The following is a 27,132-nucleotide window of genomic DNA, read 5'->3' as shown; positions in this document are numbered from 1 at the left end:
TGTAATCAGAAATATAACTATATCCTAGACCTGAAACTTAATTTTAAAGATGAAAAAATTATTTAACTATTTTTGAAGTACCAATTAATACTTAATGTTTCATGTGAATGACTCTCCTTAATTAAAGATACTTCTATATTTGCATAGGAGAAAGTATCTATAATTTTGCCTGGTGGAAATATAGAAATAATATTTTGCAATGGAATAAAAACCTTTATGGAAAATTATAAATTTCATAAAAAAACAATTTATTTCTTTCTTCTACAAACATGTGAGTACCTGTAATTCCCAGGGTATTTGCTAGGAACTATGAGTAAAACAAAAACAAATTAGACATAAACCCCACAAGCAAAAAGTTTACAATGGCATAGAGTGCATCTCTAATTTCAGCATTGTCCTACCCACATAAACTTATTTAAATGCAGACTTGTCTGGGATCACCAAGACAGCATGGTATTGGCACAAAAACAGACACATAGATCAATGGAACAGAATAGAGAGCCCAGATATGGACCCTCAACTCTATGGGCAACTAATCTTCGACAAAACAGGAAAAAATATCCAATGGAAAAAAGACAGTCTCTTCAATAAATGGTGCTGGGAAAATTGGACAGAAAAATTCAGAAGAATGAAACTCAACCATTTGCTTACACCATACACAAAGATAAACTCTAAATGGATGAAAAACCTCAATGAGAGACAGGAATCCATCGAAGTCCTAGAGGAGAACATAGGCAGTAACCTCTTTGACATTGGCCACAGCAACTTCTTTCAAGACACGTCTCCAAAGGCAAGGGAAACAAAAGCGAAAATGAACTTTTGGGATTTCAACAAGATAAAAAGCTTCTGCACAACAAAGGAAAGAGTCAACAAAACAAAGAGGCGACCCACGGAATGGGAGAAGATATTTGCAAATGACACTACAGATAAAGGGCTGATATCCAAGATATATAAAGAACTACTCAAACCCAACACCCAAAAAACAAATAATCAAGTCAAAAAATGGGCAGAAGATATGAACAGACAGTCCTCCAAATAAGACATACAAATGGCTAACAGACACATGAAAAAATGTTCATCATCATTAGCCATCAGGGAAATTCAAATCAAAACCACTCTGAGATACCACCTTACACCAGTTAGAATGGCAAAAATTGACAAGGCAAGAAACAACAAATGTTGGAGAGGTTGTGGAGAAAGGGGAACCCTCTTACACTGTTGGTGGGAATGCAAAGTGGTACAGCCACTTTGGAAAACAGTGTGGAGGTTCCTCAAAAAGTTAAAAATAGAGCTACCCTATGACCCAGCTATTGCACTACTGGGTATTTACCCCAAAGATACAGATGTAGTAAAAAGAAGGGCCACATGCACCCCAATGTTCATAGCAGCAATGTCTGCAATAGCCAAACTGTGGAAAGAGCTGAGATGCCCTTCAACAGATGAATGGATAAAGAAGATGTGGTCCATATATACAATGGAATATTACTCAGCCATCAGAAAGGATGAATACCCAACTTTTGAATCAACATGGATGGAACTGGAGGAGATTATGCTAAGTGAAATAAGTCAAGTAGAGAAAGTCAATTATCATATGGTTTCACTTATTTGTGGAACCTAAGGAATAGCATGGAGGACATTAGGAGAAGGAAGGGAAAAAATGAAGGGGAGGAAACCAGAGGGGGAGATGAACCATGAGAGACTATGGACACCTGGAAATAAACTGAGCGTTTTAGAGGGCAAGGGGTGAAGGGATGGGTTAGCTCGGTGATAGGTATTAGGGAGGGCACGTATGCATGGAGCACCATGCATGGAGCACTGGGTGTTATGCACAAACAATGAATCATGGAACACTACATCAAAAACTAATGATGTAATGTATGGTGATTAACATAACATAATAAAAAAATTTTTTAAATAAATAAATAAATGCAGACTTGTTGTGAGTCTTACTTTCCAAATTCCGATTCCACAGGTCTGGAGTAGGGCCTCAGGGATATACATTCTGATGCAGGGATTAGAAGTCCAAACTTTGAAAGGCATTTTTCTTCAGTAGTGAGTACATAGCACACAGTACCATATCTGCCTAATTCATCGATTTAGAGTCCCTTCAACTTTCACTCATGTAGTCTTTTAACCCCGAGTTAAGATCGAATTCAAATACTTATTTTTTTTATTTTTTACAAAGACCTGTACCTTACATTCAGGTGTCTCTGTATCAAATGCATATTACTATTTTGATTATTTGTCTCAGTTCTACTAACTGAACTTCTGCTTTGTTCCTGTGATGAAGCACTTACCTTGAGTACCAATGGACTCAGTAATGAGTCTTCTGCCTCATTTTCAGTCTTGAACCTCTCATTTATCTCAGAATTATTATGCTGTCTTTTTTTCCAGTTCTCTGAGGCTCAGCTCCTGTACAATGATCAAGACCATTGTACCTGATGCTAGACCATCGGCCTGGACTTGAACATATTTCCTTCTGTTAGATTCTACATAGCAATAGTCTGCTGCCCACTTACTAGGGAAATACCTATTACTCCTTTCTGGACCTCTCTGACACTGCCTGTCCTCACTGCTACATATTATCAACCATCAAAGTTCATGGGTAATCTACTCCAGTATTTCCCCAAATTTACAGAGCATCAGATCACCTAGAGAGATGCTTAAAAGTACAGATTCTTGGGCATCACCTCTTGAGGCTGTGATTCAGCAAGTCTGGAGTGAAGTCTGTGGCTTTAAAGCTTGGCATATCATTGAAGAATTTAAAACACACACACACACACACACCCCACACACACACACTTAAACTGGGCTTTTAAGAATGAATACAATTTTGTATGACATAAAAAAGGAAAAGGACAATATAGCTACAGGAAGCAAAGCAATTTGATCATGAGAAAGTGTTGGGTAGGTTTAAAAAGAGTGAGTCTAATCAATTATTAGCCCCATAGCAAGTGGCAAGAGTTTAATAAATGTTCTTTGAATTGAATACATGAAGTCTAATGCACTGAAAAAATGAAGTTTGGCTAGAGGCATCAGCTAGATGAAGAAACGCAGTGGAGGGACATAAGAATGAAAAGCTAGACAGAAGTCAGATTCTAATTGGTGATAAATTCTGGGATGCATTTTCTAGACAACAAGAATAAGTAAAACCTTTGGAGTATCCTGGGTCATCTCCTACACCTTGTACCTTTCATTCTTATCTCTATGCTTCAAATACCCAAATCTATATGTCTAACTTTTACCCTCAGATAATAAACTTCAACTGCCAACACATAAATGCTCTAAATTGTGTATTAGAGACAATTCAATCAAAGTAAGTAGGTAGGAAGAAAAGACTGCTGGGCGAGCTGGATGAGGGTGTGTGGTAAGGCTACTTGAGGGTATTATTACAGGAAGCAACGAGAATCTGATGCAAAATGGGGCAGTCAAGTTGAAGAAGGAGCAGATTGCAGAACCATGGCAGAGACGGAATTAATAAGATCTGATTTTATATAGGAGAGATGGGAGCAAGAATCACATATAAATATGAGGCTTGGTGTCCAAATGATTATAAAGTACAGGCATAGAAGAGAAGAATTCATGTAGCATAAATTCCATGTGAAGATGTTTAGGGTTGATACACCAACCAGTTCCTTAGCTGAAATTTTCTAATAATTTATGTGTGTGTGTTTGTGTGTGTGTGTGAGAGAGAGATAGAGAGAAGAGGATAAAATGCAGGAGAAAGTAGATTGAATTGATGAAGTGATGTTCTAGAGGAGATATGATATTGAAACAAAAATAAACAGTTAGATTCCTGAAAAGAAGAAAGCAATGACACCCCTGAGAGGCTATCTTGAGAGCATAAATAAAGATATGGGAAAATTTTGAAGGAGGTCAAGTCAGTATCACTGATGTAGTAAAATGAATAATCACATCAAATATAGATGATAGTGTGGGTAAATTATGTTCAAAATGAGAGCAGAATTCTGCTATGGAAAATTGAAAGAATGTAAACAAAGGATGTATAGAAGATTATGGAGCAGGTAGGAGAGTTAGAAAAGGTTAATTTATAGCTGAAACAGGTAAATAATTTCTGGGTTTTTTTATAGCACTAGTCTTCAGCCAGCATCTGGTGAAAACAAACAATGGAATTCTCTGAGTTGGGAAACCCCTGGAAGATGAGTCACAGTGGACTGGTTTGAGATGTAAGGAGTAAGAGGCAGGTGTTGCCGACAAGCATCAATTCCAGCTGAACAGGGAGAACACTGAAGTCTGAAGAAGTGTTGCACTGAAAGAATGAGAAGGAAAGGATGCTGATTAGGATGCTGAAACCAGGGAGAAGGTACACCCTGTCTCAAAGTTCTGTGGTTTACCGCCTCAAGGATAGAGAAGTGGAGTAAAATTGGGTGATGCTGATTTCAAAAGGCAGAAGGAATTAAAAGAGGCTACCAAGATAACAGATCTGGATGTGCCCGAAGGAAACAATTATGCCATTACCCACAGTCCCTGTTAGGACTTCCAGAGAAGTAGTATCATCAGGAAGGAATCAGACTTACATTTATATGAGCAGGTACAATACTGGAAAAGGTAGAAGGATGAAGGAGATTATGACGTAGGTCAGACCAGTGTGAGGGAGGGCAAGAGTTTTCTTCTTTGTGGACTAGAGCTTAGTGAACTGGATGTTTTTATTCAAATAATATACAAGATTAGGGCTAGTATATAGGAAAACAAATAGATGAAAGAGAGTTTGACACTGCCAGCTATGGAATTCAGGGAAGCATCTAGAAGTCCATAAAATCAATTAAGTAAAAAAGAGATAAATATCAAAATGTTTACATGTTCACTCCATATTTTAAATTATGAGAAAGCATAATTCGATAAGCTCAGAGTTTGGATAATAAGAAATATTTATGGAAATACAGTAGAACAGATTTGCTCTCTTCTACACAGCTAGTACTCAGGTAACACATGTCATAAAAATGTATGTGTTACATTTTTAAATATTTCTTTCATATCTTCAGATAAATGTGCTATAAAGACAAATACCACATGAATTCACTCATATGTGAAACTTAAGAAACAAAACAGATGAACAGAGGAGAAAAAAAAAGAGAGAGAGAGGCAAAGCAGGAAACAGACCCTTAATTATAGAGAACAAACTGAGGGTTGCTGGAAGGGAGGTGGCTGGGGGATGGGCTAGATGAGTGATGGGGATTTAGGAGGGCACTTGTGATGAGCACTGGGTGTTGTAGGTAAATGAAGAATCACTAAATCCTACATCTGAAACTAATATTACATTGTTAACTGGAATTTAAATAAACCTTGAAAGAAAAGAAAAAGATTACAACTGGTGTTGACAAATGTAGGACACAGGCCACAGACAGTTACTTGTTTTGGGTATTAGGCACCTCTTTCAGGTAAATTATGTGCTTCATATTAGTTACATGTTTCACAGTAGTTACCTGCTTCAGGTAGTGTGCTGATGTTGCATGTTTTTTCATCACCTTCACCAGCTGAGGTTGAAGCTCTTATTTTAAAGACATATGAGGTATTGGCAAGAAGTTTCCCGAAAGTATACATATGATCTTGGGGAGAGACTCTTGTAGAATTCCTTTCAACTGTTATCACATAATGAATAATTATTCCATTTGCCTTTTTGGGCGGATCCCACTTCACTAAAGCTGACTGCCAGCTAGTTGCCAAACACCGTATGTTCTGTACAGCATCTGGAACTTAAAAGATAAACAAACGCCCAAAGTTAAAATTTATACACATATAGTAAATGATTTCATTACCTGATTGCTATATAAAATCATGTTTAGGAGTTGAGACCAAATAAAAATTTAATATATCAAACTTGCAATGTGTGCTCAATAACTTCTTAACATAGACTGAATCAAATGGCAGTTGGCTCATTTTCTATGCTATTATGTTAATCCTTAACAATAGTGAGCCAATCACTAACTATTTTCCCAGGCCCAAGCAGCAATCGTCCTCAAATCCTGAGAAGCAACTAACTGTATAGCCACAAACTCAGGCAGTGGTTGAAGCCTGCCCTCTTTCTCTCAACCTGAAAGGAGTAGTCTTAGTAATACTTTTTTTATAAAACATTTTTATGGAAAACATAGATGTAGGTACCTCCATGATTGACACATCTGGGCCTAACATTGTTAGGAGATAGTTGGACAGTTAGGTAGTCAGGGTGATGGTCCCCAATGAGAAAATATGTAGTCAGGACAGCTAAAATAAAACAGTACTAACATCTGGTTTTGCAGCTTAGACAGGACCGCACTGACATTCTGCTTTGCAACCTTTGCAGAAATGACTTCTGCAAAATGTCCTAAAATAAGACAATTAACCACAAAGCATATGTCAATATCATGAGCAAGGGGCAGTTAAGACATAAGTCCCCAGATATCAGCCAAAACAGACCATCAGCATGTGGACATTAACCTAATATGTAGACAGAAACGTGATCAAAGCCCTGGTTGGCATGACTCAGCACACCCTGATTGCTGAAGATAGTTCTGCAAAAGAGCTCATAAAAACCCTTAAACTTAGAAACTCGGAGGGCAACCCTCTCAGGTCCCCTCCCTCTCTGGGAGCTTTATACTCTTGTTCAATAAACTTTGCTTTGGGGCTCACCACTCTTTGTCTCGTCTACCTTTTCATTCTTCAAAGCGGCGTGACCAAGAACCTAGGGCACTAAAGGCAGAGAATTCCTGCAACAACAGTACTAGGAAACATGCAATCAATTTAGGGATTTTCTTTTTACAATTGGTAGGCTTCTTTGGAAGAGTTGTGAAGAACTGATCCCTCAGGATCTTTTAAAAAGTCATTGGAGGGAAGATTTAAGTCAGTCCCAGTTTTTAATTCAGTCCTAGTTTTTTTCTAGAACTTCTATGAATTTACTTGGAAGTAACCCAATTTCTCAGAGGCCCACTATATCTTGTGGACCTGGTTGAAGAGCAGTACCCCAGCCCATCAAAGTGACTGCAGATTAGAGAGACTGGCTACTTCCCATGGAAATGTCCAATTATGTAATGCCCCCTAATATTAGCATAGCTTTTCTTATTATAGTAAAAAGAGGATGCTAGAAGGAAAATTCGCATATCATCATTTTGTGGATTATACAGAAGTAGTGGAGTATAAAGAATTTGTGGAGTATAAAGAAGTATAAACAACTTGCTGTCATTATGCAAAACATAGTTACTTAAAGAATACTCAAGTATTATCTGATTTTTCGTCTGACCTAAATTTATCTTTACAAATCCTTCTTCCTTTGTAAGATAAAGACATCATAACTAAAGGATGTGTGGCTTTTAAAATGAAAGAAAAAACAATTTCTCAGCTGATCTAGTGTTCTGGCAATTAAATATTATTAATTATTTGTTTCCTTCTTTTCAAAAATATATAATATTTCATAAAGTAAATTAGGAGACAGTTGACACTTTGCTTAAGTTTAATTTATAAACCCAGATTTTGTGAATATCTATTTCACTGACTGTAAATCAAAAAATAATTAACCAGCGATATTTAACACTTAAAGTTCAAAATTTTCTTTTATTTAACCAATCAAGGCATAGAATTGTATGCAATAATTTGATTTTATTGATAAAAGTATCTACTGTGTTACTGTCTACAAGATTAGCCTTGATTTTTACTAAACCGATAGATGTATAAATTGTTAAAGTGTTTTTCTTGTTTATAAGTTTGGCATTTGTATATAATATGTAAATTATCATTTATAATATAACCATTTCCTACAGTCATGTCTACCCTTCACTAGAGGTCAGAAACTAATGTTCTAATTCAGTTTCTTCGCTAACTTTTTCAGACCTTTTTATCTAAACTGCCTGAATCATGTTTTTTTTCATCTGTAATACCAGAATGGGGCAACAGTAATATTTTTTTGACCACTAAATGTGTCCAACACTCTAATAAGAACTTTATGTGGATCTTTTAAAATATTTTGCACCACAACCTTACAGGTGGCTACTGCTAATATGTGTTTCTTTTCAGTTAAGAACATAGAAGCTCAGAGGACTCATGGACCTTTGCAAGGTTATACAGCTAGTAAACTTGTATTCAAATCCAGACACTGACTTCAAAGCATGCACTTTTATCCACAATAAATATTGTCTTAGTCTGTCTTATAGGAATGCTATGGGAAAAAAGTCTCAGATATTCATAAATTAAGGCAAAAATGACTAATTTATCAGTGAGTGCTCCCCAGTTTCAATTTAGAGATTCACTAAAGCAAGAGGAAGTGCATCTAAAGGTACAAAAAAAAAAAAATAACTAGAGCAATATCTTGTGCTCACTCAATAATCATTGATGAAAAAAGTGAGGAAGAGGTGCCTTTAAACATATGGTCCAGTTGAGAGAAGGAAAAGTGCATTTCTAAGCCACTCATGAAATAGATCATAAATGAAAACTATCCAGTACACAAGCAAAGGTGAGCTTTGGCGTGGATATGACATGTAGGTAAGTTGTTTAATTAAACCAGTGGTATTTCATAGTCTTCATAATCCCCCCCACGTTACAAATGGACTATGGGAAAGTAGAAGTTTACATAATGACCAGTGGTCTTCACGTGTCACAATATATCTTCTTTAAAAAACCATTGGTATTGCTTCATGTAAATATAAACCAACCTGTTAAAAGTGGCTACTGGTTGGTTTCTCTTCCCTCCCCCCAACCCCAGCTGTCTCAGTTGATACTAAGAATTTAGGAAACAAAACAAACGAGAAAGGGAAATTAAAAAAGGGGGAGAGAGTCAAACCAAGAAATAGACTCTTAACTATAGAGAACTGTTGGTCACTAGAGGGGAGGTGAGTGGGGTTGGGTGAAATAGGTGATGGGGATTAAGGGGGGGCCCTTGTGATGAGTACCTGGTGTTATATGGAAGTACTGAATCACTACTGTATACCTAAACTAATATTACCTTGTATGTTAACTAACTGGAATTTAAATAAAAACTTTATATAAAAAAAGAATTAGGTAGTTTTTACAGATACCTAGAAACTACTTTATTCCTAAACGATTCCTTGATTTCAATTTCCTCAGTTCAAAAGGAAAAACCACGTGTAAGTATATATATATTTGCACACAAGACCCAGCCTACTGTTAAAGGCCTGAAATTCAACTTCCCTTTGAATGCACTATTAAATGCTGATACTTTATCACATAAACCAAAAGGAAAGGAAAAGTGTTAAATACAAAGTGAAACATTTTAGGATCAAAAAACTGTGTCTCACCTGATTCTTGAGTTGTGAATTTTACTACATTACTAAACTGATTGCCATTTCCGACTTTTGTAAAGGCAGATATGCTGACAGAATAGGTGCTGACTGGTTCCAGTCCAAAAAGTTGGGCTTCAGTTTGAACACCTGAAATATTCTGAAAAGCAGGAAAAAATTCTTTGTCACGATGCATCACCAAAAATTTGTAACTGGAAGAAATATTTTATTAAAGTTATGCTGTCTATGTTTAATAAGCATGGGTATTTTCAGTTAAAACAAATATTAAACATTTTTTTGTGCCACTGAATGTGATCATATGATGATATAGGATGAACTGGGCACCCTCTCAGCCCTGAAGAATCTCATAATGGTCACGTTTTTAATTTTTTTTAATGTTAGAGTATTTTGTTTTCATTTTGTCTCCCTAACACTTGCTTGGATTAATATACTGATTACTTCCTTTAAATTTGCAAAACTGAAAGTCCCCAACTTAAACTTATGGGTGGTTGACAATGTTAGATTATTCTTGAATTCATCTAGAGTCATTTTTTAAAACCCAGTAATACTATGTAAATCAATTTATTCGTCAGCTACTTCTTGCTAGGCACTGGGAATACAACAGCTAATAAAACAAAATCTCTGCTCTCGTGAAGCTTAAATTATGAGTTTTCTCAGACAACTCCTAAATTTTACCCAATTTTTTAGGAAAAGGAAAAAAGGAAAACAGTTATCACAACTGCTCAAGGAAGGATATGTGTTCACATAGAAAAATTTACCATTAAGTATAAAGTCTTCATTCAAAGATAATTGTCAGAACTGAGAGATCAATTAAGACTAATCTGTTATCCCTATGGAAAGAGAAGACAATCTCCTATGATGGTATAATTTTAAAAATACTGTATTTTATCTGACCCAAAATACAAACCATTTTGACTTATTTATTAAACATTTCAGTAACAGAAATTTAGTAAGAATACTAACTCGCAGGGAGTTACAGTTTAGTCACATTTTAAATTAAATCATATTTTAAATTAATATTCCAAGTCATTCATATACTTTAGGGACTCATTCTGTTACACTATTGCCTTCCATTCTTTCACACTTACTATTTATAAAGCATACTGTTAGATAACCAGGAGATTATAAAGATACACATAAATAAATACATGGTTCCTGTGATCAAGGAATTTTTATATTAAACAAAGAAATCTATCAACAAATATTTACTGAGGAGAAATTAACACAACTAGGTAAATTTCGACTTGGATTAGGAAGGGCTTGTATCCAGAGAAGTGACTGAACCCGAAATTATAATAAAAAACGTGAGCAGCTTACTGGACAGTGATTTACCTAAGAGTAAGTTGTAAGAGGGAGACATGAGTGAGGAATATTTGCAAACATTTTAACAGAACTTTTTAATGAATAAACAATTTCTTTCCATATATGTGAGTGAGCCAAGTTACCAGTAGACCTGGATCTAACTGGTCTCCATGTGGACCACACTGGATTGACTGCAATGGTAGGAATATTTGTGGGTGGTTCTGGAATTATTCTGCCTCCACAAACCCACATATAATTTGAAAGGATAAAAAGGAAAAGAAATAGAAACTGATAGGACAGAGGTAGAAGAAGACACAGAAAGGGAAATAGTACAATACACTTGGAAAGGAAATAAGGTGGCATGAAGTACATGTAAAGGAACTTAAAATAGACTATGAAGGGGCGCCCGCGTGGCTCAGTTGATTAAGTGCCCAACTCGGTTTTTGCTCAGATCATGATCTCAGGGTCCTGAAACTGAGCCTTGCCTCGGGCTCCAACTTCAGCAGGGAGTCTGCTTCTTTCCCTCTCTCTCTGTCCTCCCCATTCTCATGCGTATGCTCTCTCTCTAAAATAAATAAATATCTTTTTAAAAAAGAAGACTATGAAAATTGACAGAAGAGAAAATGGATGTAAAAAGGAGTAACTAAAAGTAGTAAATTTTTTTAAATTTAATTTTATTATGTTATGTTAATCACCATATATCATTAGTTTTTGATGTAGTGTTCCATGATTCATTGTTTGTGTATAACACCCAGTGCTCCATTCAATACGTGCCCTCTTTAATACCCATTACCATACTAACCCATCCCCCCATCCCTCTTCCCTCGAGAACCTTCAGTTTGTTTCTCAGAGCCCACAGTCTCTCATGATTCGTCTGCCCCTCCAACTTCCCCCCCTTCATTTTTCCCTTCCTACTATCTTCTTTTTTTCTTTTTAACATATAAGGTTTCAGAGGTACAGGTCTGTGATTCATCAGTCTTACACAATTCACAACACTCACCATAACACATACCCTCCCCAATGTCTATCACCCAGTCACCCCGTCCCGCCCATCAGACAACAAAAAGAAATAAAAGGCATCTGAATCAGCAAAGAAGAAGTCAAACTCTCACTCTTTGCAGATGATATGATACTTTATGTGGAAAACCCAAAAGACTCCACCCCAAAACTGCTAGAACTCATTCAGGAATTCAGTAAAGTGGCAGGATATAAAAACAATGCACAGAAATCAGTGGCATTCCCATACACCAACAACAAAACAGAAGAGAGAGAAATTAAGGAGTCGATCCCATTTACAATTGTACCCAAAACCATAAGATACCTAGGAATAAATCTAACCAAAGAGGTAAAGGATCTGTACCCAGAAAACTATAAAATACTCATGAAAGAAATTGAGGAAGACACAAAGAAATGGAAAAACGTTCCATGCTCATGCATTGGAAGAATAAATATTGTGAAGATGTCAATGCTACCTAGAGAAATCTACACATTCAATGCAATCCCTATCAAAATACCATCCACTTTTATCAAAGAAATGGAACAAATAATCCTAAAATCTGTATGGAACCAGAAAAGATCCCGAATAGCCACAGGAATGTTGAAAAAGAAAAGCAAAGCTGGTGGCATCACAATTCTGGACTTCAAGCTCTATTACAAAGCTGTCATCATCAAGACAGTATGGTACTGGCACAAAAACAGACACATAGATCAATGGAACAGAATAGAGAGCTCAAATATGGACCTCAACAATATGGTCAACTAATCTTCGACAAAGCAGGAAAGAATGTCCAATGGATAAAAGTAGTAAATTTTAAAGAAAAACTATTCCCTCAATTAAAAGTGGTACATTTAATATTCATAGTATAAAGGTTATATGTTTGCTACTGGTGAAATTTTAATGGTAGCATTTCTTCTGAAAAATCAAGATGTTTAAAAATTTTAGAATATAACTTCTCATATTCAGGTAAAGGTATACTGTCATTTCATGCCATAGTGTTATGACAATGCTGGATGGATTTTTTTAAATCTTTTTTAAAATAACAACAGCTAATACATTTAACATGTGCTAAAGATTATTCTAAATGCTTGATATAGATTTTCCCTTTATAATCCTCACTTTTTAACGTATGCATCTTTATAGCTCCCATTTTGCACTTGAAGAAACTAAGTCAGAAGAGATTAAGCAACTGCTATAATGCAGCACATTAAGTCTCAAAATGTGATTGCAGTAAGAAAATGACTGCTTTTTACTTTTTGATATACATTTCCCAGTGACCCACACAGATAAAATAAACAAAAAATGGGAATATGTTAAGATTAGACTGGGGATAGTTATTAGAGGGCTAGAGACTTAGCATTATTAATTAGATTTAGAATTTAGAATTTCACACTTCTGGGGAACAGATTCCACATTTATGGAGTACTATAATTCAAATTTTACTCAGCCAATCAGATTTTAAGGTAATATCTTGATTTCCAGAAAGAAAGTCATTGCTCCTTATGACATAACCTTAACCACTGCTTTTGCTTTTTACTATTTACTTTGTAAGCTACATATGCCATAAAAATTATTTACCATCAGCAATAAATTATAATACATATAATATTGGGGACAATGTTTACTGCAGAGTTTTTTCACTCTTCTTACTGTAACTAAATAAGAGCATTCCAGTACTTCATTTGCCTTAGGGAAAAAAATACAAACACTTTCTTAAATAAATGCCAGTCATATAACATTTTTTTGGCAATTACAAGTATATATGTATACTTGAGATCCTTTGTTATATCAGTTCTTTGGGTATTTTTCATTGATTCTGGAACCTAAAAATGGAGGAGGGAAAGGGTATTTACTGTTGCAAACAAATTAGCACTGAAAGGAAAAGAATAACTGTATATCTTAAAAGACCAATTAGTGTAGGATTATATTCTATCAGGGAAGATTAACAGATGTCCAGCATAAATACTTTTCTGAAAGGTTATAAACATTCACCTGGTATCTCTCTTAACAATAAATAGAAATATATTGCATTTAAGATAATAACAGGTTTTAAGTAGTCTAAAAAAATTTACTACATACTTACCAGCATTAACAAAATAATGCAATTATTTTTTAACTCATAAATATCTAGAAGTTGTAAATTCTAAGTAAATTGCTCTACAAAGTATTCACCTTCCAATTTGACAAATGTTTTCTGTGTTTTCCACAAATATCCTCAAATCACAGGAAAAAAGATTATTTAAAAAGATGGTCCTTATTTAATTTAAAGCAGTCCATTTTCCCCGGCCTGTCAAAATACTTTAATTCAATTTTTGAATTTTTGAGATTAACTTATACTGTTATAATCAACCTACCTTATAAAATATAGTATCAGTTTCATGTTCATGAATTTTTAAACTATATATTTTAACAATACCGCCTGGAACAGGACTTGGGTTCCATTTCAGCCATACAAAGTCTGAAGTGTAGTTGATTAGGGTCAAATTTTGAGGAGGTGCTAAAGGCACTGCAGGAAAACACATCATAAAACTTACATTCATAACATTTTTAGCATAAAAATATCACTGTGACTCTAGCTTCCTGAAGACACTAGTTAAGATTTCTAAAATGATGATATTTTAATTTCAGAAATAAATAGCATCAGTAATTACGTTTTTATACTTGGAACTCAGTAGTTGCAAAGTTGTTTTAAACAAACACTTCATTCTGAAGCTTGAACTAAGAAAAAAAAATGTTCAGCAAAGTAGATGAATAGTTGTTAGCCTGTTACAAATAGGTAATTGAATATCCTTTCAATTTCCATGCTGTTCCTTAAAAAGAGAGAGCAAGGCTGCAACAGTGAAGAGGTATGGATTCGGGCTTACCTGACTCGTCTGTGTAAAAGAAAAGAGTACTGGAAGGACCAAGTCCTTTTATAGTTCTTGCAGCGGCAAAAAAACTATATAATGTAAATGGTGAAAGCTCTTCCAATATTAGATAATTATCAGAAGTAACGAAAGAATAATTTTCATTTGGTCCTTGTAAAGTTAAATCATAACTTATTATTGCACCATTTGGCTTTACTGGGGGATCCCATGATAAGAGAACTGAGGTAGAGGAAAGGTTTTTAAAAGTGTTGATTATTGGTGAAGTTTCTGGGACTATAAAAGAAAAAAAGAATATTAAATGAAACAAAGTGAATTAGCATTAAAAAGAAGAGGCTTTAATAATTATGGGACTTAATTTTATTAGCAGATAATTATTTTAATTTTAAAAAATATAGAGTTATGTTTATTGAAAGGCTAATTATTTGAGAACAAACAGATTCTGTATAAGAATGATGCTTTCTATCAAAAAGCAATATAAATAAGAGAACAGCAACAATCTGCTTATAGGCAATAAAAGGGTCCAGCCTACCATCTTCTTCAGTTTTGATGTGTAGCTGGGCAGTATAGGTATCAGAGAATCCCTTTTCTGTTGATGGAGTGATTTTTAATATATAATCAGTATATTTTTCCAGATTATCAAAATACATGCTTCTCTCATATGTAACAAGAAGTGGTCTCACATGATGAGGAGTCTGCTGTAAGCTCAGAGAAACATAGTAGAAGACTAGACCATTTGGTTGAGACGGCGGGCTCCAGCTTACATTTATTGCAGTTGACGAAATGGACTTGTAAGTTAGGTTTCCAACAAACCCTTCAGGTACTATGGTAGGTAACGTGCAAAATATAAAAATTATCAGTCACCCTAAATAAAATTTGAGTAAATTCACAAACTGAGAGTAATTGTTGAAATGGCATCTTTTATGCCATCAGCTCTTACATTGTTTAAATGCAGATGTAGTAATACCACCTATTACAAAGTATCATTACAAAATAATTATATTAAAAATGATTCAAAATATAAACCCTGTCATCTTTAATATGTGTGAGAATTGCTTTATATAATATTCTCTTGTCTTTTCTTTCCTACAACATGGAGATTATCCATGTATTATACATGTATGACTGTGTATATATACTCAGATATTTAAATATTTGATAATGTATATTGTCTAAACAATATTTTTATTTTCTGTCTTCTAAAAATTATCTTTATCATACATATATCACATCTAGGACCTCTCACCTGCAACTGTGCACAGTGTTTATTATTCATGGTGCTATAATAGTCACTGATGAAACTTCTAGGTTGGTGAAAATATGGGGACAGATGTGCATTTAAAGAATGCCTGAAATGATATTGACCACATACTGCACTAAAACACTTTGCTAAAGACTCTGCAAGCACATATTTTCACATATTTTTTCGTATCTTATTCTGTTGCTCAATGTGTAAACGATTTAAAAGATTGTTCTAACAAGGAAAGCATTCATTCCTCCTACTTACTGGGTTTGCCAGTTTACAATCTTAAGACAACAAACACAGAATCTTACTATCAGCAGAAGTTTAGGTCAATACCATTTCTCAATAAGAGACTAGTCTTTAAGAAATAAAAGGACACCAGAAACAAGAAGAAATAGGCAATGATTTATGTATCATTGTATTCTTGAACCTGAAACCTAAAAAACATCAAGCACTTCAATCATTAGAGTTTTCTGAATCCTCAGCACAAACAGGATACTGCTGATGCTGTATACAAGAAACTTCTGGGATTAAAAAAAGCAAAGATATTCCAGGTATCTGAGTCAAAATCACAATAAGAACAAAGATGTTGTATAGAGTCCTATATGGACTCAAAGGCTGAAATGGAAGTTGCTAGATTACAAAAAAAAAAAAAAAAGTATTTAAAGCAGAGGAACAAGTATATTAAGTACTGGAAAATCCATCCATGTATATACAACAGTATTTTTCAGGCTTATAACTGGATGGTTGTGACATCCTTTGAAGAAATAAAAGTGACAGGTTTTCATGAATGGTAGCAGTTTTAATGAATAGAAAAGGCTGTTATTATTGTAATAGTTTACAGCAACATTAAATACATTTTCAAACTTCTATAATAGTTAATGTGCCTAAATAAATTACAGATTTTACTAGCAATATATACAAATAGAAAAAAGGTTCTGAAATAAAGTTTTAAATTAATCCTATTAAAGATTAATAAATGCTTTTTGTTTACATACTGTCTTGATCTGTGTATACTTGAACTATGTCACTGCTTTTATTCCCATTTCCAACTGAAGTACTTGCTGTTACCCAAAATGTATAGTAGCTGAATATTGCCAGTTTCTCTATTATTGCAGATACGGTCATATTGTCAAAGTCATTGGTTACTTCATGGAGTGTAAAATTCTGAAAAATAAACATATTATTTTAATTGTTCAGAATATAGTTTTAGTACACATGCACATCTCAAAATAATTATTATCCATGAATTGGTTGTCTCATTACTTTAATATGCCAATTTGAGAAAAATCAACATAGAAAATTTTAGTGCAATAATTAAACTGGAAATATGTTGTACTAAAAGAGGAATGGATGGTAGTAGTTTTTATCATAAAACCAACATACAGAATAGCAAAGAGCAGAAATTTCCAGCTTAAGGAGAACGTTCAGCAGCCAACTGAAAATGCTACAACTGTTCAGTGTCAGTTTTCCTTATAAAACATTCAAGTATTTTTCAAAACTCTGACATATATTTTTGAACAAGTTTAGGATTATTATAAAAGCTTTTATTTTTTTCTTCCTGCTAGTGATGAAGAAATTATGAAAGTATTCACCTCTTTCTCTCAACTCAAATGGTTATTATTCATCCTTAATGAGGCTTTTTTTTTCTTTAATCATGGGGAGAAGTAGGAAGTCCATTAGATGCATTTTCTTCCTTATAAGCAGAGTAAGAGCAATTTTAAAATTCTTTTGCCTGACTCCCAGTCATATTTGTCCTAAGGCATTTTTTGATGATTAGGGAATTTATTTATAGAATCATTTCCTTTCTGATCATATTTTAAACACAAAACACATAGTTAAAACCAATTATAAAATAAAGGAAAATAGACTTAAAAATTTTGTAGCCAATTAGTATGAATAAGTCTTAATAATAATGTGCATCTACACCAAGAAAGCTCAATCATTCCAATCCATACAAAGCTTTGAGCTTCCTATAGATCTAAATTCAATTCTAGCAGAGTAACCCTCAATAAATCATCTCAACTCAAAGCTTTTCCTTCCTCATGTATAAAATAGGAATAATTATTTCTCCTTCACAGAGAGATTTTGAGGATTAGATGATATGGAAGCACATAAAACAATATCATATCTGGTACACAATTAAAAGCACAATAAATGATAATTAGTTAATTTAAATGAAAAACATAGGGTAATCTGGGGCACTTGGGTGGCTCAGTCAGTTAAACATCCAACTCCTTTTTTTTATTTCATTTATTTATTTGGTACAGAGGGAGGAAAGAGAGAGAGGCAGAGGGAGAGGGAGAGGCAGACTCCCCACCTAGCAGGGAGCCTGAGGTGGGACTCAATTCCAGGACCCTGGGATCATGACCTGAGCCGAAGGCAGACGCCTAGCTGACTGAGCCACCCAGGCACCCCAAGCATCCGACTCTTGATTTTGGCTGGGGTCATGATCTCATTGTCCTGGAATGAGCCCCCACGTTGGGCTCTATGCTCAGTGGGGAGTCTGCTTGAGATTCTCTCTCTCCCTCCCTCTCTCAGTGCCCCTCCCCCTACTCTCACACACACACACTCTCTCTCTCTCTCAAATAAATAAATAAATCTAAATGAAAAACTTAGGGTAGTCAATTTGACTAAAGTTTATAGTTAGGATGGTTCTATAATGTATCAAAAAATTAAATTCAGCAAAGTTTTGTGGTTCATTGCCGGTATTTGGTGGAGAAGGGAGGGAAGAATGAGTGTAATAAAAGATCTACCTCAATTTTGTGGCTGCTTATTTAGGAACAGATAAGTTAAAACAATATAACAATTTCACACAAAATATGATCTGTAAACTTCAATATCTTTTAACATATCTATTTGACACATGGAATAACTGGCTTACATGAAGTATCTCTTAAAAATATTAATGTAATTAATTAGTCAGCCATTTAAAGATATAAGGAAATCTTGCCATTTGCGACAGCAAACATGAACCTTGAAGGCATAATGCTGAATGAAATATGTCCAACAGAGAAAGACAAATACCATATGATCCCACTCATATGTGGAATCTAAAACAAACAAAAAACCAAAACCCTGAACTCACAGATACAGAGAACAGATTGGTGGTTGCCAGAGTTGCAGGGGGGAGGGGGTGGGCAAAATGGGTGAAGGTGATCAAAAGGTACAGACTTCCAGTTATGAAATAAGTAAGTCACGAGTATGTAATGAAAAATATATTAATATAGCTTTTTGGTATAAATTTTAATTTTTCTTTGTTATAGAACTTATTCTGATTACCTGTCATAAATTACCTATTGATTACCAATAATAAATTACCTATTGATTATTCAGAAATGAATTATTCTGAAGCATCCAGAAGTCATTCCTGATGAATATGTGACTTAGCATGCCTAGACATGTAAAAAATTTGGAATTAGATCAATTGCGCAGATGATCATTTCAGTCATTTTATTTGTTTTTGGAAAAAACCTGTCTTTCAGCTCAAATTATTGAATTAAGACTTGTTACTTTGTATATATAAAAGCAGCCAGAAGTTATATAGTGAAAGCTTCCAAATTTGATGAATCCACCAGTACAGTACTCATTTAGCATTGTGTTAGTATAACAAGACCCTATGTCAGGCACAGGAGGAGATATGACATAAGTGGGTAAAAGTGAAAATGTGGAAGAGTTAATACACTCTACTAAACACAATGTGCAGCAAGCAAAGGAAAAACAAATGGTAGCAGAGAGATTAAATTCCCCAAGGTAAGAAGGAAAAATCACTTCACCACAAACTCAAATGCTCCATCATTATAACTAAGTACCAAAAATAATGTTGGTCTATTACAATAATTTTATGTTCTTTCAACTAAAAGTATTCATTGAGCATTAAACCTATGTATGATACAGTACCAGAGGACTTTGGGGGATGGAAAGATACGTGTCACATGACTCTTTTCTTCAAGTTATTTGCTATGGCATAGGAACTAAGACAAGTAAGCAGATACCAGGAATGAAAAGCAGAATATGATGTACTGTGCATGAAGTATTCTACAAAGTTCTGTGGGAAAGAGGAGGAAGAAAAAAGCGATAACACTTATTTAGCTGTATAATTTTCATTTCGAGGATTTCTTCTATTCTGCCAACCCAAAATAGAAAATTAGGAAGTGAAGATGCTGTATTTAACACTAACTGGAGAAACAAATTAAAGCACGGATGAACTTCAAGCAATATGAGAAATGTTTTCACATCATTAGCCTGTGCCTTGCAGCTGTCACACTTAAAAGCATTCTTAAGATTATTTAATAAAAGATTACATTTTCTAAGATAGATGAATTATAAATGGGATGGTATCATATACCCAGGTTTGAGTAAAAAGGCTCATAAGATCATGTTGAAACTATAGTTAGATGTTTACACTTCATTATTTAGATGTGGACAAAGAGAACCAAAATAGAATTTTGTATATAGGTCATAAGATAAATTGTGCAGAGGCAAAACCTTTGCTAAGATTTAGAACTACTGATATCACTTTGCAATATTTTTGTTAAATGCATGAAAGAAGAAAAATCTGCATTTTGAATGGCTTCTGTGACATAATGACACATTGTTAAATTTGTAAACAACACTGTGTTAAAAATAATAATAAATTGCACACTAATCCCATTTCTTTTCTCCAAATAGGGTAGAACAAGAAGGAATAGCAAAAATTGCTTAATGTACATAGAAGCGGGGAAAAAGGATCCTCCTTTCTTCTTCTGCTCTTAAGGTATTTGTTTAAAAAGTCTACATCTATAACTACAAATATATACATATCTATGTATATCTTCATGTTTGTATAAAGTAGTTTTGCTTTTGGCATGAAGTTTTAAGTAGTCACACTTATTCAACCCCTACCTTTAGAGGGCCTTGAGCAGAATATAAAAACCAAACCAACCTTGACTTTCTCTTATTCACTGCTAGGTTAGTCCTGAGATGGCTGGTAAAATTCTGCTCTTACACTACTGATCAGCCTAAACTGCATCATAGATACACTAAAGCAAACAATACAATAAAGGATACTTTATTTCCGGAGATTGTAAATTGTAGTATTTCTTTGAAGTTAGTTTTTTCCAAATTATATTCCAACTCTCTCCATTCCTGATTCAATCACAACCATTCCTAATTTTTACCTTTATTAGAGTTCTATAAAATATTTAGTTTGGATAAATAAAGGATTTCTATTGAGTAAATTGAAAATACTTCTCTACATGAAATGCATTTTAGCTATTTTCATAACCATCATTCACATCAGAAAACTGCGATCCTAAAACCCTGTATACTTCAAGTTAAATAACCACATTACTAGTGGTTTTATTACATCTAATACTAAATAATAATAACAACCCCTCCTGCTGGCAGTTGAAAAATTTTTAAATTGAAAAAAAAATACACAAACACATCTAAACTTGAAAACTATTTATATTGTATACAAACAAAAGGGAAAAATTTAGCTAAGAAATAACTGAGGGTAAATTAAACCAACAATTCTTCAGAGAACACTTCTTGGAGAAGTAGAATTAAGGGCCATATTTATACATAGAATTTTAAATAGGTGGCAGCCTCATTGTTAGCAATATATTTGAAATGTGGGAGCATGCATAGCTAGATTAAAATGTATCTGACGTTTCTCATCACATTTTTTCAATGTCAATGGGCGTTTTATAAAATGTCTATGCATAATTATCAGTGTAAGATAAGTGATTTTTCTACCAGGCCAAGTCTATGTCATCATCAATAAAACTGAAGGATATAAATAAAGAACTAGAAGAAAACTCAGGTCTTACCTGTACAAAAGTACCTGAAGTATTTTTGTAATAAACAGAATAATATTGTATAATCCCATTAGGTTTTGAAGGAGGCATCCAAAAGAGCATTATTGATGAAGAACTGAGATTTGCATAATGAACATCTTTGGGAGGATCACTTGGTGCTATAAAAAACACAATTGAACAGAAAACTGTACTTGTGGCTCCAAATAACGTCTGAAATGTTCTAAATTTTACCTGTCTTTGGTAAGTGATGACCATCGTTTTTAAAAAAAAAAAATTAGAAGTCAGAAATGAAATCCATAGACTCATTGGGTCATCCCTCTCACACTATATCATAGCAACATCCAAGCAGAGGACTGTTAGATTTCTTACTGGTAAAACACAATCCCAGCTCTAAAATATGCCTACTGCCCTGTATTTGAAAAAAACAAAACAAAACATTATAACAAGTCTCCAATATAAAACACATAATACGAAATTCTAATTTAACTTAGAATCTTGAAATCTGATAATAGAGAACAAAGGGAGAGAGCTGACTTCATGCATTTTACTTTGTTTCATTTAACAAATACATAAAATGCTTACTGTCAAGTTCTGTACTGAGTGCATTTACAAATATAAACTCATTTAATCCTCATAAGGACCCTGTAAATTAGGTATATATCGTTTCCATTAATACAGATAGGAAACTGAGGCACAGAGAGATTAGCTTTCCCAACATCACACAGCTAGGAAATGAACAAAAAGCCATTTTGCCTCCAAAACAATGACAGATATTAAGCTATTTAATAATACATTTCAATATTTAATGCTTTTTTCTGAGTAGGATCTTCTTTTACTTGGCCTACATCCAAAAGAACTCACCTCCCTCAGGTGTTCGAAAGTTAATGATACTGCTTCTCATTTTCCCATCACCAAACCTGGTGCTAGCTGTTACATAAGCATTATATTCAACATCATAGTCCAAATCTGAGAACTCTAATGATGTTTCAGTTACATTAATAGCTTTTAATGATGATCTATCCCTGGGAGAAAAAAAAGAAATTATCTGTATAATTGACTATTAAACATTACATATACATTTTGAGCACAAGCACATTAAAAATAAGCAACACTGATGTACAGAAATATCTTAACCCAGATTAACAGGATAAAGAAGCCACTTACTCTGAAATGCTGAAATGCTGAAAAGAGTGAAATTCAAAATAATTCAATAAATAAATTTCTTTTGTTTTCAAGTATATTTAGTGATTCAATCAACATTAATAAGATGTTCATATTAGAATTTACCTGGACTGATTTCAATGGAGCTCTAGGAATACTGTGTAGTCCAAATAATTACACTACTCCTTTTCATACCCATGTTTTAGTTTGTTCAAATATTTGTTCTTTTTAAGTGTTGGCAACATCTTATTTATACTCTTTATTTGTCAAATTCACTTTTCATATATTGTACAAAAGTAATATTTACCTTAGACCAATTCAAAAAATAGTAAATATTTGAATAGTAGTATCATCTAAAATAGTGAGCTTATGGGTTATCTTTCATTTATTAATTATATTAATTACCCTTTAATTATTAATTTATAATAAATTATGTATTAACTGGAAACAAACTGAAAATAATGTATGTATAATATACAAAAAAGAAAAAGGTAGAGCTCATGTCTTTCATCCAATTAAATCTTAGAAGTATTTAAAATGTAACTCCAGAAAAGAAAACACAAATAATTATTGATTAAAAACTCTCCAAGTAAGTACTGAAATCACAAGGGGAAAAAGAAAATCTAAAGAACAAAATGTTGCTAAGTAACATAAGACTACAATTATTTGTTTTCAGTCATGGTCGTAGAGTTTCTATAGTTTTGAATTAAGTATAGATTAGAATCTAAATTAAAGAATGAACATGTATATAGGGGTACTGAAAACTGCATTTAAAAAGAAATTTAGGGGCACCTGGGTGGCTCAGTCAGTTAAGTGTCTGACTCTTGATTTCGACTCAGGTCATCCTTTCAGGGGCCTGGGATCCAGCCCTGCTTCAGGCTCTGTGCTCAGTGGGGAGTCTGCTCGAGATTTTCTCTCTCCCACTGTCCCTCCCCCACCTCTCTCTCAAATAAATAAATCTTTCAAAAAAAAGAAGTTTAGATTTTTAAGAGCAATAAAATTAATTATGAAAGAATGTAAGTAAGGGAATATGATCAACATCACAGAAAAAGTATCTCTCATGTAATCTCATTTTTCCTCTGTATCACAAAGCACCCAAGAAGTAAATGGATATTTCCTCTGGATATAAAATGCTCTCTCTTTGCCATTGAAATAATTAAGAGTATCCACAAAGACAGACATTTCAGGCATGGTTTTACTATTACAAAAGTGTCAATCCACTCCAAATATTAAGTACAGTTATCTGAAAAGTAGTTGGAAAGCTTACCATAGTGAGAAAAATATGGATTCGGAATATGTGACTGGAGACAGGCAGGATTAGCAAGGCTATTCAGCAATTTGAAACAGTTCCATCAGACAGTGTCTCTCAGAAGCAGTAGGGACTTCACTGAGACCCAGGAGGGGGCTTTTAGAACTTAATGCTGTGGCTGTTAGTCTCGGAGAAAGATGCCTTGTCATAGAAACTTTACCCAATTCCATACTCCTGTCATTGGTCACAGGTCATTAGAACGCTGCAGTATGGTTAATCCAATTCAGATCTCCAAAGCTATGAAATTAGCTAAAGGAATCTAATTGCATTTTATCTATTTTTAAAATTCCTTGTCAAGCATATTTTTTAATGCTATGTGCTGCCTTGCATCACTACCTTCTTGCCCTGACCTTCACAACAAAGTAATGCAGATGACTAAGCCTACAAGAAGAAAAACCCTGATTATGTTCCATAAATAATGTAGAATGGAGGCAATTACCTGGAAAAGGCAAGGCAAAAGTAAATTCTGTCTCATCTCCAGATATGTTGGTAAGAAGAAGATAGTCTTTATAAATTGTCTGAATAACAAAACCAATAATCCACCTCAGCATGTACAGATATAGTTTCGACATCTATACTGGTTTACCCTGAGACAAAATAGGACTAACAGAATATTTCAGGTACTGATATGTCTTGCTGTTTCAGGTTTTTTTGTTTTTCTTTTGGAGCTTAGGATTTTTGCTGATATTTTAATGACTAAGGTAAAAAATATCTGAGCATCAGTAAACTTCAACTGAAATTTCAATTTCTGATCCAAATTCAGAACATAGATTAAGAGACAGTTTGCTCTATAACTGAGAATTTGGAAGTAAAAATGAGAGAGAAGTGCTGCTGTCCCTGAGGATCTGACTCCATCCTCCTTGCTCTTATGCAGTTGCCAGATTGGAGGAAAGACCCATGAACCTTTGGGCTGACGCCTGAGCTCTCTGCACCCCAAGGAGGAGTCTCAGTGAGCAGCCCTGCAGTTCAGATGGGTCACACTCCGTCCCGTGCATGAGAAACCCAGGTTTGACACGGCCATAATCTTTTGGTTCTAACTGGCTTAAAGATCTCTGTTTTATTCTTATTAGTTTAAAAATACTATAATAGGAATATTAGGTGTTCCATTCGAGTGTTTTATTTCCATTTATAAAAGTATATGTTCTTCTATATCTTGCTTGTTTTTTGCTTATATGATCTATGTGATAATAACAATGACCTATACCATTATTTTCCCTAATTTGGATATATCATAGTTATTCAGCCATTCTTCTATAAAATTAACATTTAGGTTGCTTTCTCTCTCTTTCTCTTTTAGTTACTAACCATGATGCAGTAATCATTCTTACACAAATGCCTTTTCATAATGGCACCTGGATTTCTATAGGTTAAATTCCCAGTAGTGTAATCATTGAATCAAATGGTTTTTTTTAAATTCTTATTATTATTGTTCCAAAATTGTTTCCTTTCCAAACTATGAGTGATTATAATTTAGAGCCACAACAACAATGTGTGAGAGCACATCTTTCGGCAAACTCTTATTACTAGTCTGGATATTAATCTTCTTAATTACTGCAAGCTTGACCAAACAAAAATCTATTTAATCTATACATCCCTAACCATTTGTGAGACAGAATATCTTTTCATATGTATATTGGTCATTTGTGGTCCTCTTTTCTTTTTTGCATAACACATTTCCTTTTCTATATTTTACTGTAATGTTTTAAATGGAAAACAATATATATTAGAGTTAGAAAGGCATTGTTCTTCCAATTAGTGCTCCAAACAAAGGACAGATACCTCCCCAGCCCCTCTGAATTTAGAAATGATATGTATACAATCAACATTTGACAAAATTTATTGAACATCTACTTTATTCAGGAACTATGTTAGAAATAAATATGAGTAAGATTTAGGCCCTGTCTTCAAAATAGACAAAATGGTAAATAATTATAAAACAATTAATTCATACAATGGGATCCCTTTAAGGACAAGGACAAAACCTCTCCCCAACCCGCCCCACCAGTGGCTAACAGCAAAGAAAAGGAGACGAGCAAAAAAATTAAATCTGTAAAAAAATAAATAAATCTGTAAAATTTGACATTGGTAACATCTAGAAAAGGAGACTAAAGCATAGCTCCCAAAGATATAGGAAATTGTTGCCTAGAAAGTTAGTTTGTAAGGTTTGTGAGCAGAATAGGGAGCTGAGTGTGGTGGGGAGGGAAAGAATGGAGGCCTCCCTGACAAAACAGATCTAAGTCTTACATATCCAAAAGTATGAACTGTGTAGAAATGGAAGGAATATAAACGCCAACAATATTTAATCTCTAAAATAGGTAACTTTCAACATCAGGCAAACCTCCTAGTCAGTGTAAATTTTCAAACTAAAAAAAAACTTGAGGGGAGTCCTTAGTGCCTTTGTTTTACTGATTTAATTGTAGAAACTTACTAGAACATTTTAAAAGCTCTCTTGAATTTGAGACATGAAAAGAATCTGAATGACCTTGGAACTATTCTGAATAAATATAGGATGCAGTTTTTCTGTCTATACTCATTGGTAACACCAAGAAAATGTCTTGGGATGGGATTAATGGAGTCTTTAAAATGAAGTTATTTCCTCATTATGATTTTTTTTTTCAAAAAACAGAGCACATTTTGACGTCTAAGCATAAAGGAAATTCTAGAGTAGAAGAGCAGTTTCTTTGGTCTGGTTTAGAACTTTCTTTTCTCATCTCTTATCACATCAAGATCATGTTAAGCAATAACTGCCAGTGAAGGAATCTTGAGTACCAAAACCACCTGGGAAGACTGAAACAAATTCCATTTCCCTAAGCATGAACATGAATGGATTTCTACACATGGTTTGAGACCCTTTGAAAGGTCATGGTCTTAATTCTAAATTTCATCATTTGGTATTTTTTTCCATGTGGGTAATCTAACCAAATGACATATCCATCCTTGTCCATTCCTATGTATTTATTTTCAAAGCTATAATCTGCTGTTATATAAATATTCTAGATTAAATATTGTACTCACTAAATAACACGTCCAATCATAATTTCAGCATCCACTTACTTGACTCTGTCAAATATTCTCTTCCTCTATGAACCAGTGATTTTCACTCTAATTTTCCCAGTATAAGGAACCTACACTTCTATGTTTCACCCTACTCTAGAACAACTACCCTGCATAGTTGAGTAGGTCTAATAGACTCACAATTATGTATTAAAC

The 27,132-nt window shown here is 34.1% G+C and overlaps 1 protein-coding gene across 1 annotated transcript in view; it reads right to left on the bottom strand.

Annotated features, from left to right (window-relative positions):
- Positions 1-27,132, bottom strand: part of PTPRQ (protein tyrosine phosphatase receptor type Q) — a 188,802-nt gene that overhangs the window by 107,378 nt on the left and 54,292 nt on the right. The window contains exons 18-25 of the mRNA XM_028105499.2: positions 22,314-22,474; positions 21,465-21,610; positions 16,650-16,818; positions 14,941-15,231; positions 14,409-14,684; positions 13,899-14,050; positions 9,243-9,384; positions 5,445-5,714 (exon numbers count right to left, since the gene is read on the bottom strand). Coding sequence (XP_027961300.2) covers positions 5,445-5,714; positions 9,243-9,384; positions 13,899-14,050; positions 14,409-14,684; positions 14,941-15,231; positions 16,650-16,818; positions 21,465-21,610; positions 22,314-22,474 — 1,607 coding nt within the window. The remainder of the gene's footprint in view (positions 1-5,444; positions 5,715-9,242; positions 9,385-13,898; positions 14,051-14,408; positions 14,685-14,940; positions 15,232-16,649; positions 16,819-21,464; positions 21,611-22,313; positions 22,475-27,132) is intronic.

Source organism: Eumetopias jubatus, unplaced genomic scaffold (assembly GCF_037043125.1).
Source record: "Eumetopias jubatus isolate StellerSeaLion01/CBP00866 unplaced genomic scaffold, mEumJub1_p1.0 scaffold_8, whole genome shotgun sequence".
NCBI classification, from domain to species: Eukaryota; Metazoa; Chordata; class Mammalia; order Carnivora; family Otariidae; genus Eumetopias; species Eumetopias jubatus.
The sequence above is the reverse complement of the archived record's forward strand: the minus strand, read 5'-3'. Positions and strand labels throughout refer to the sequence as shown.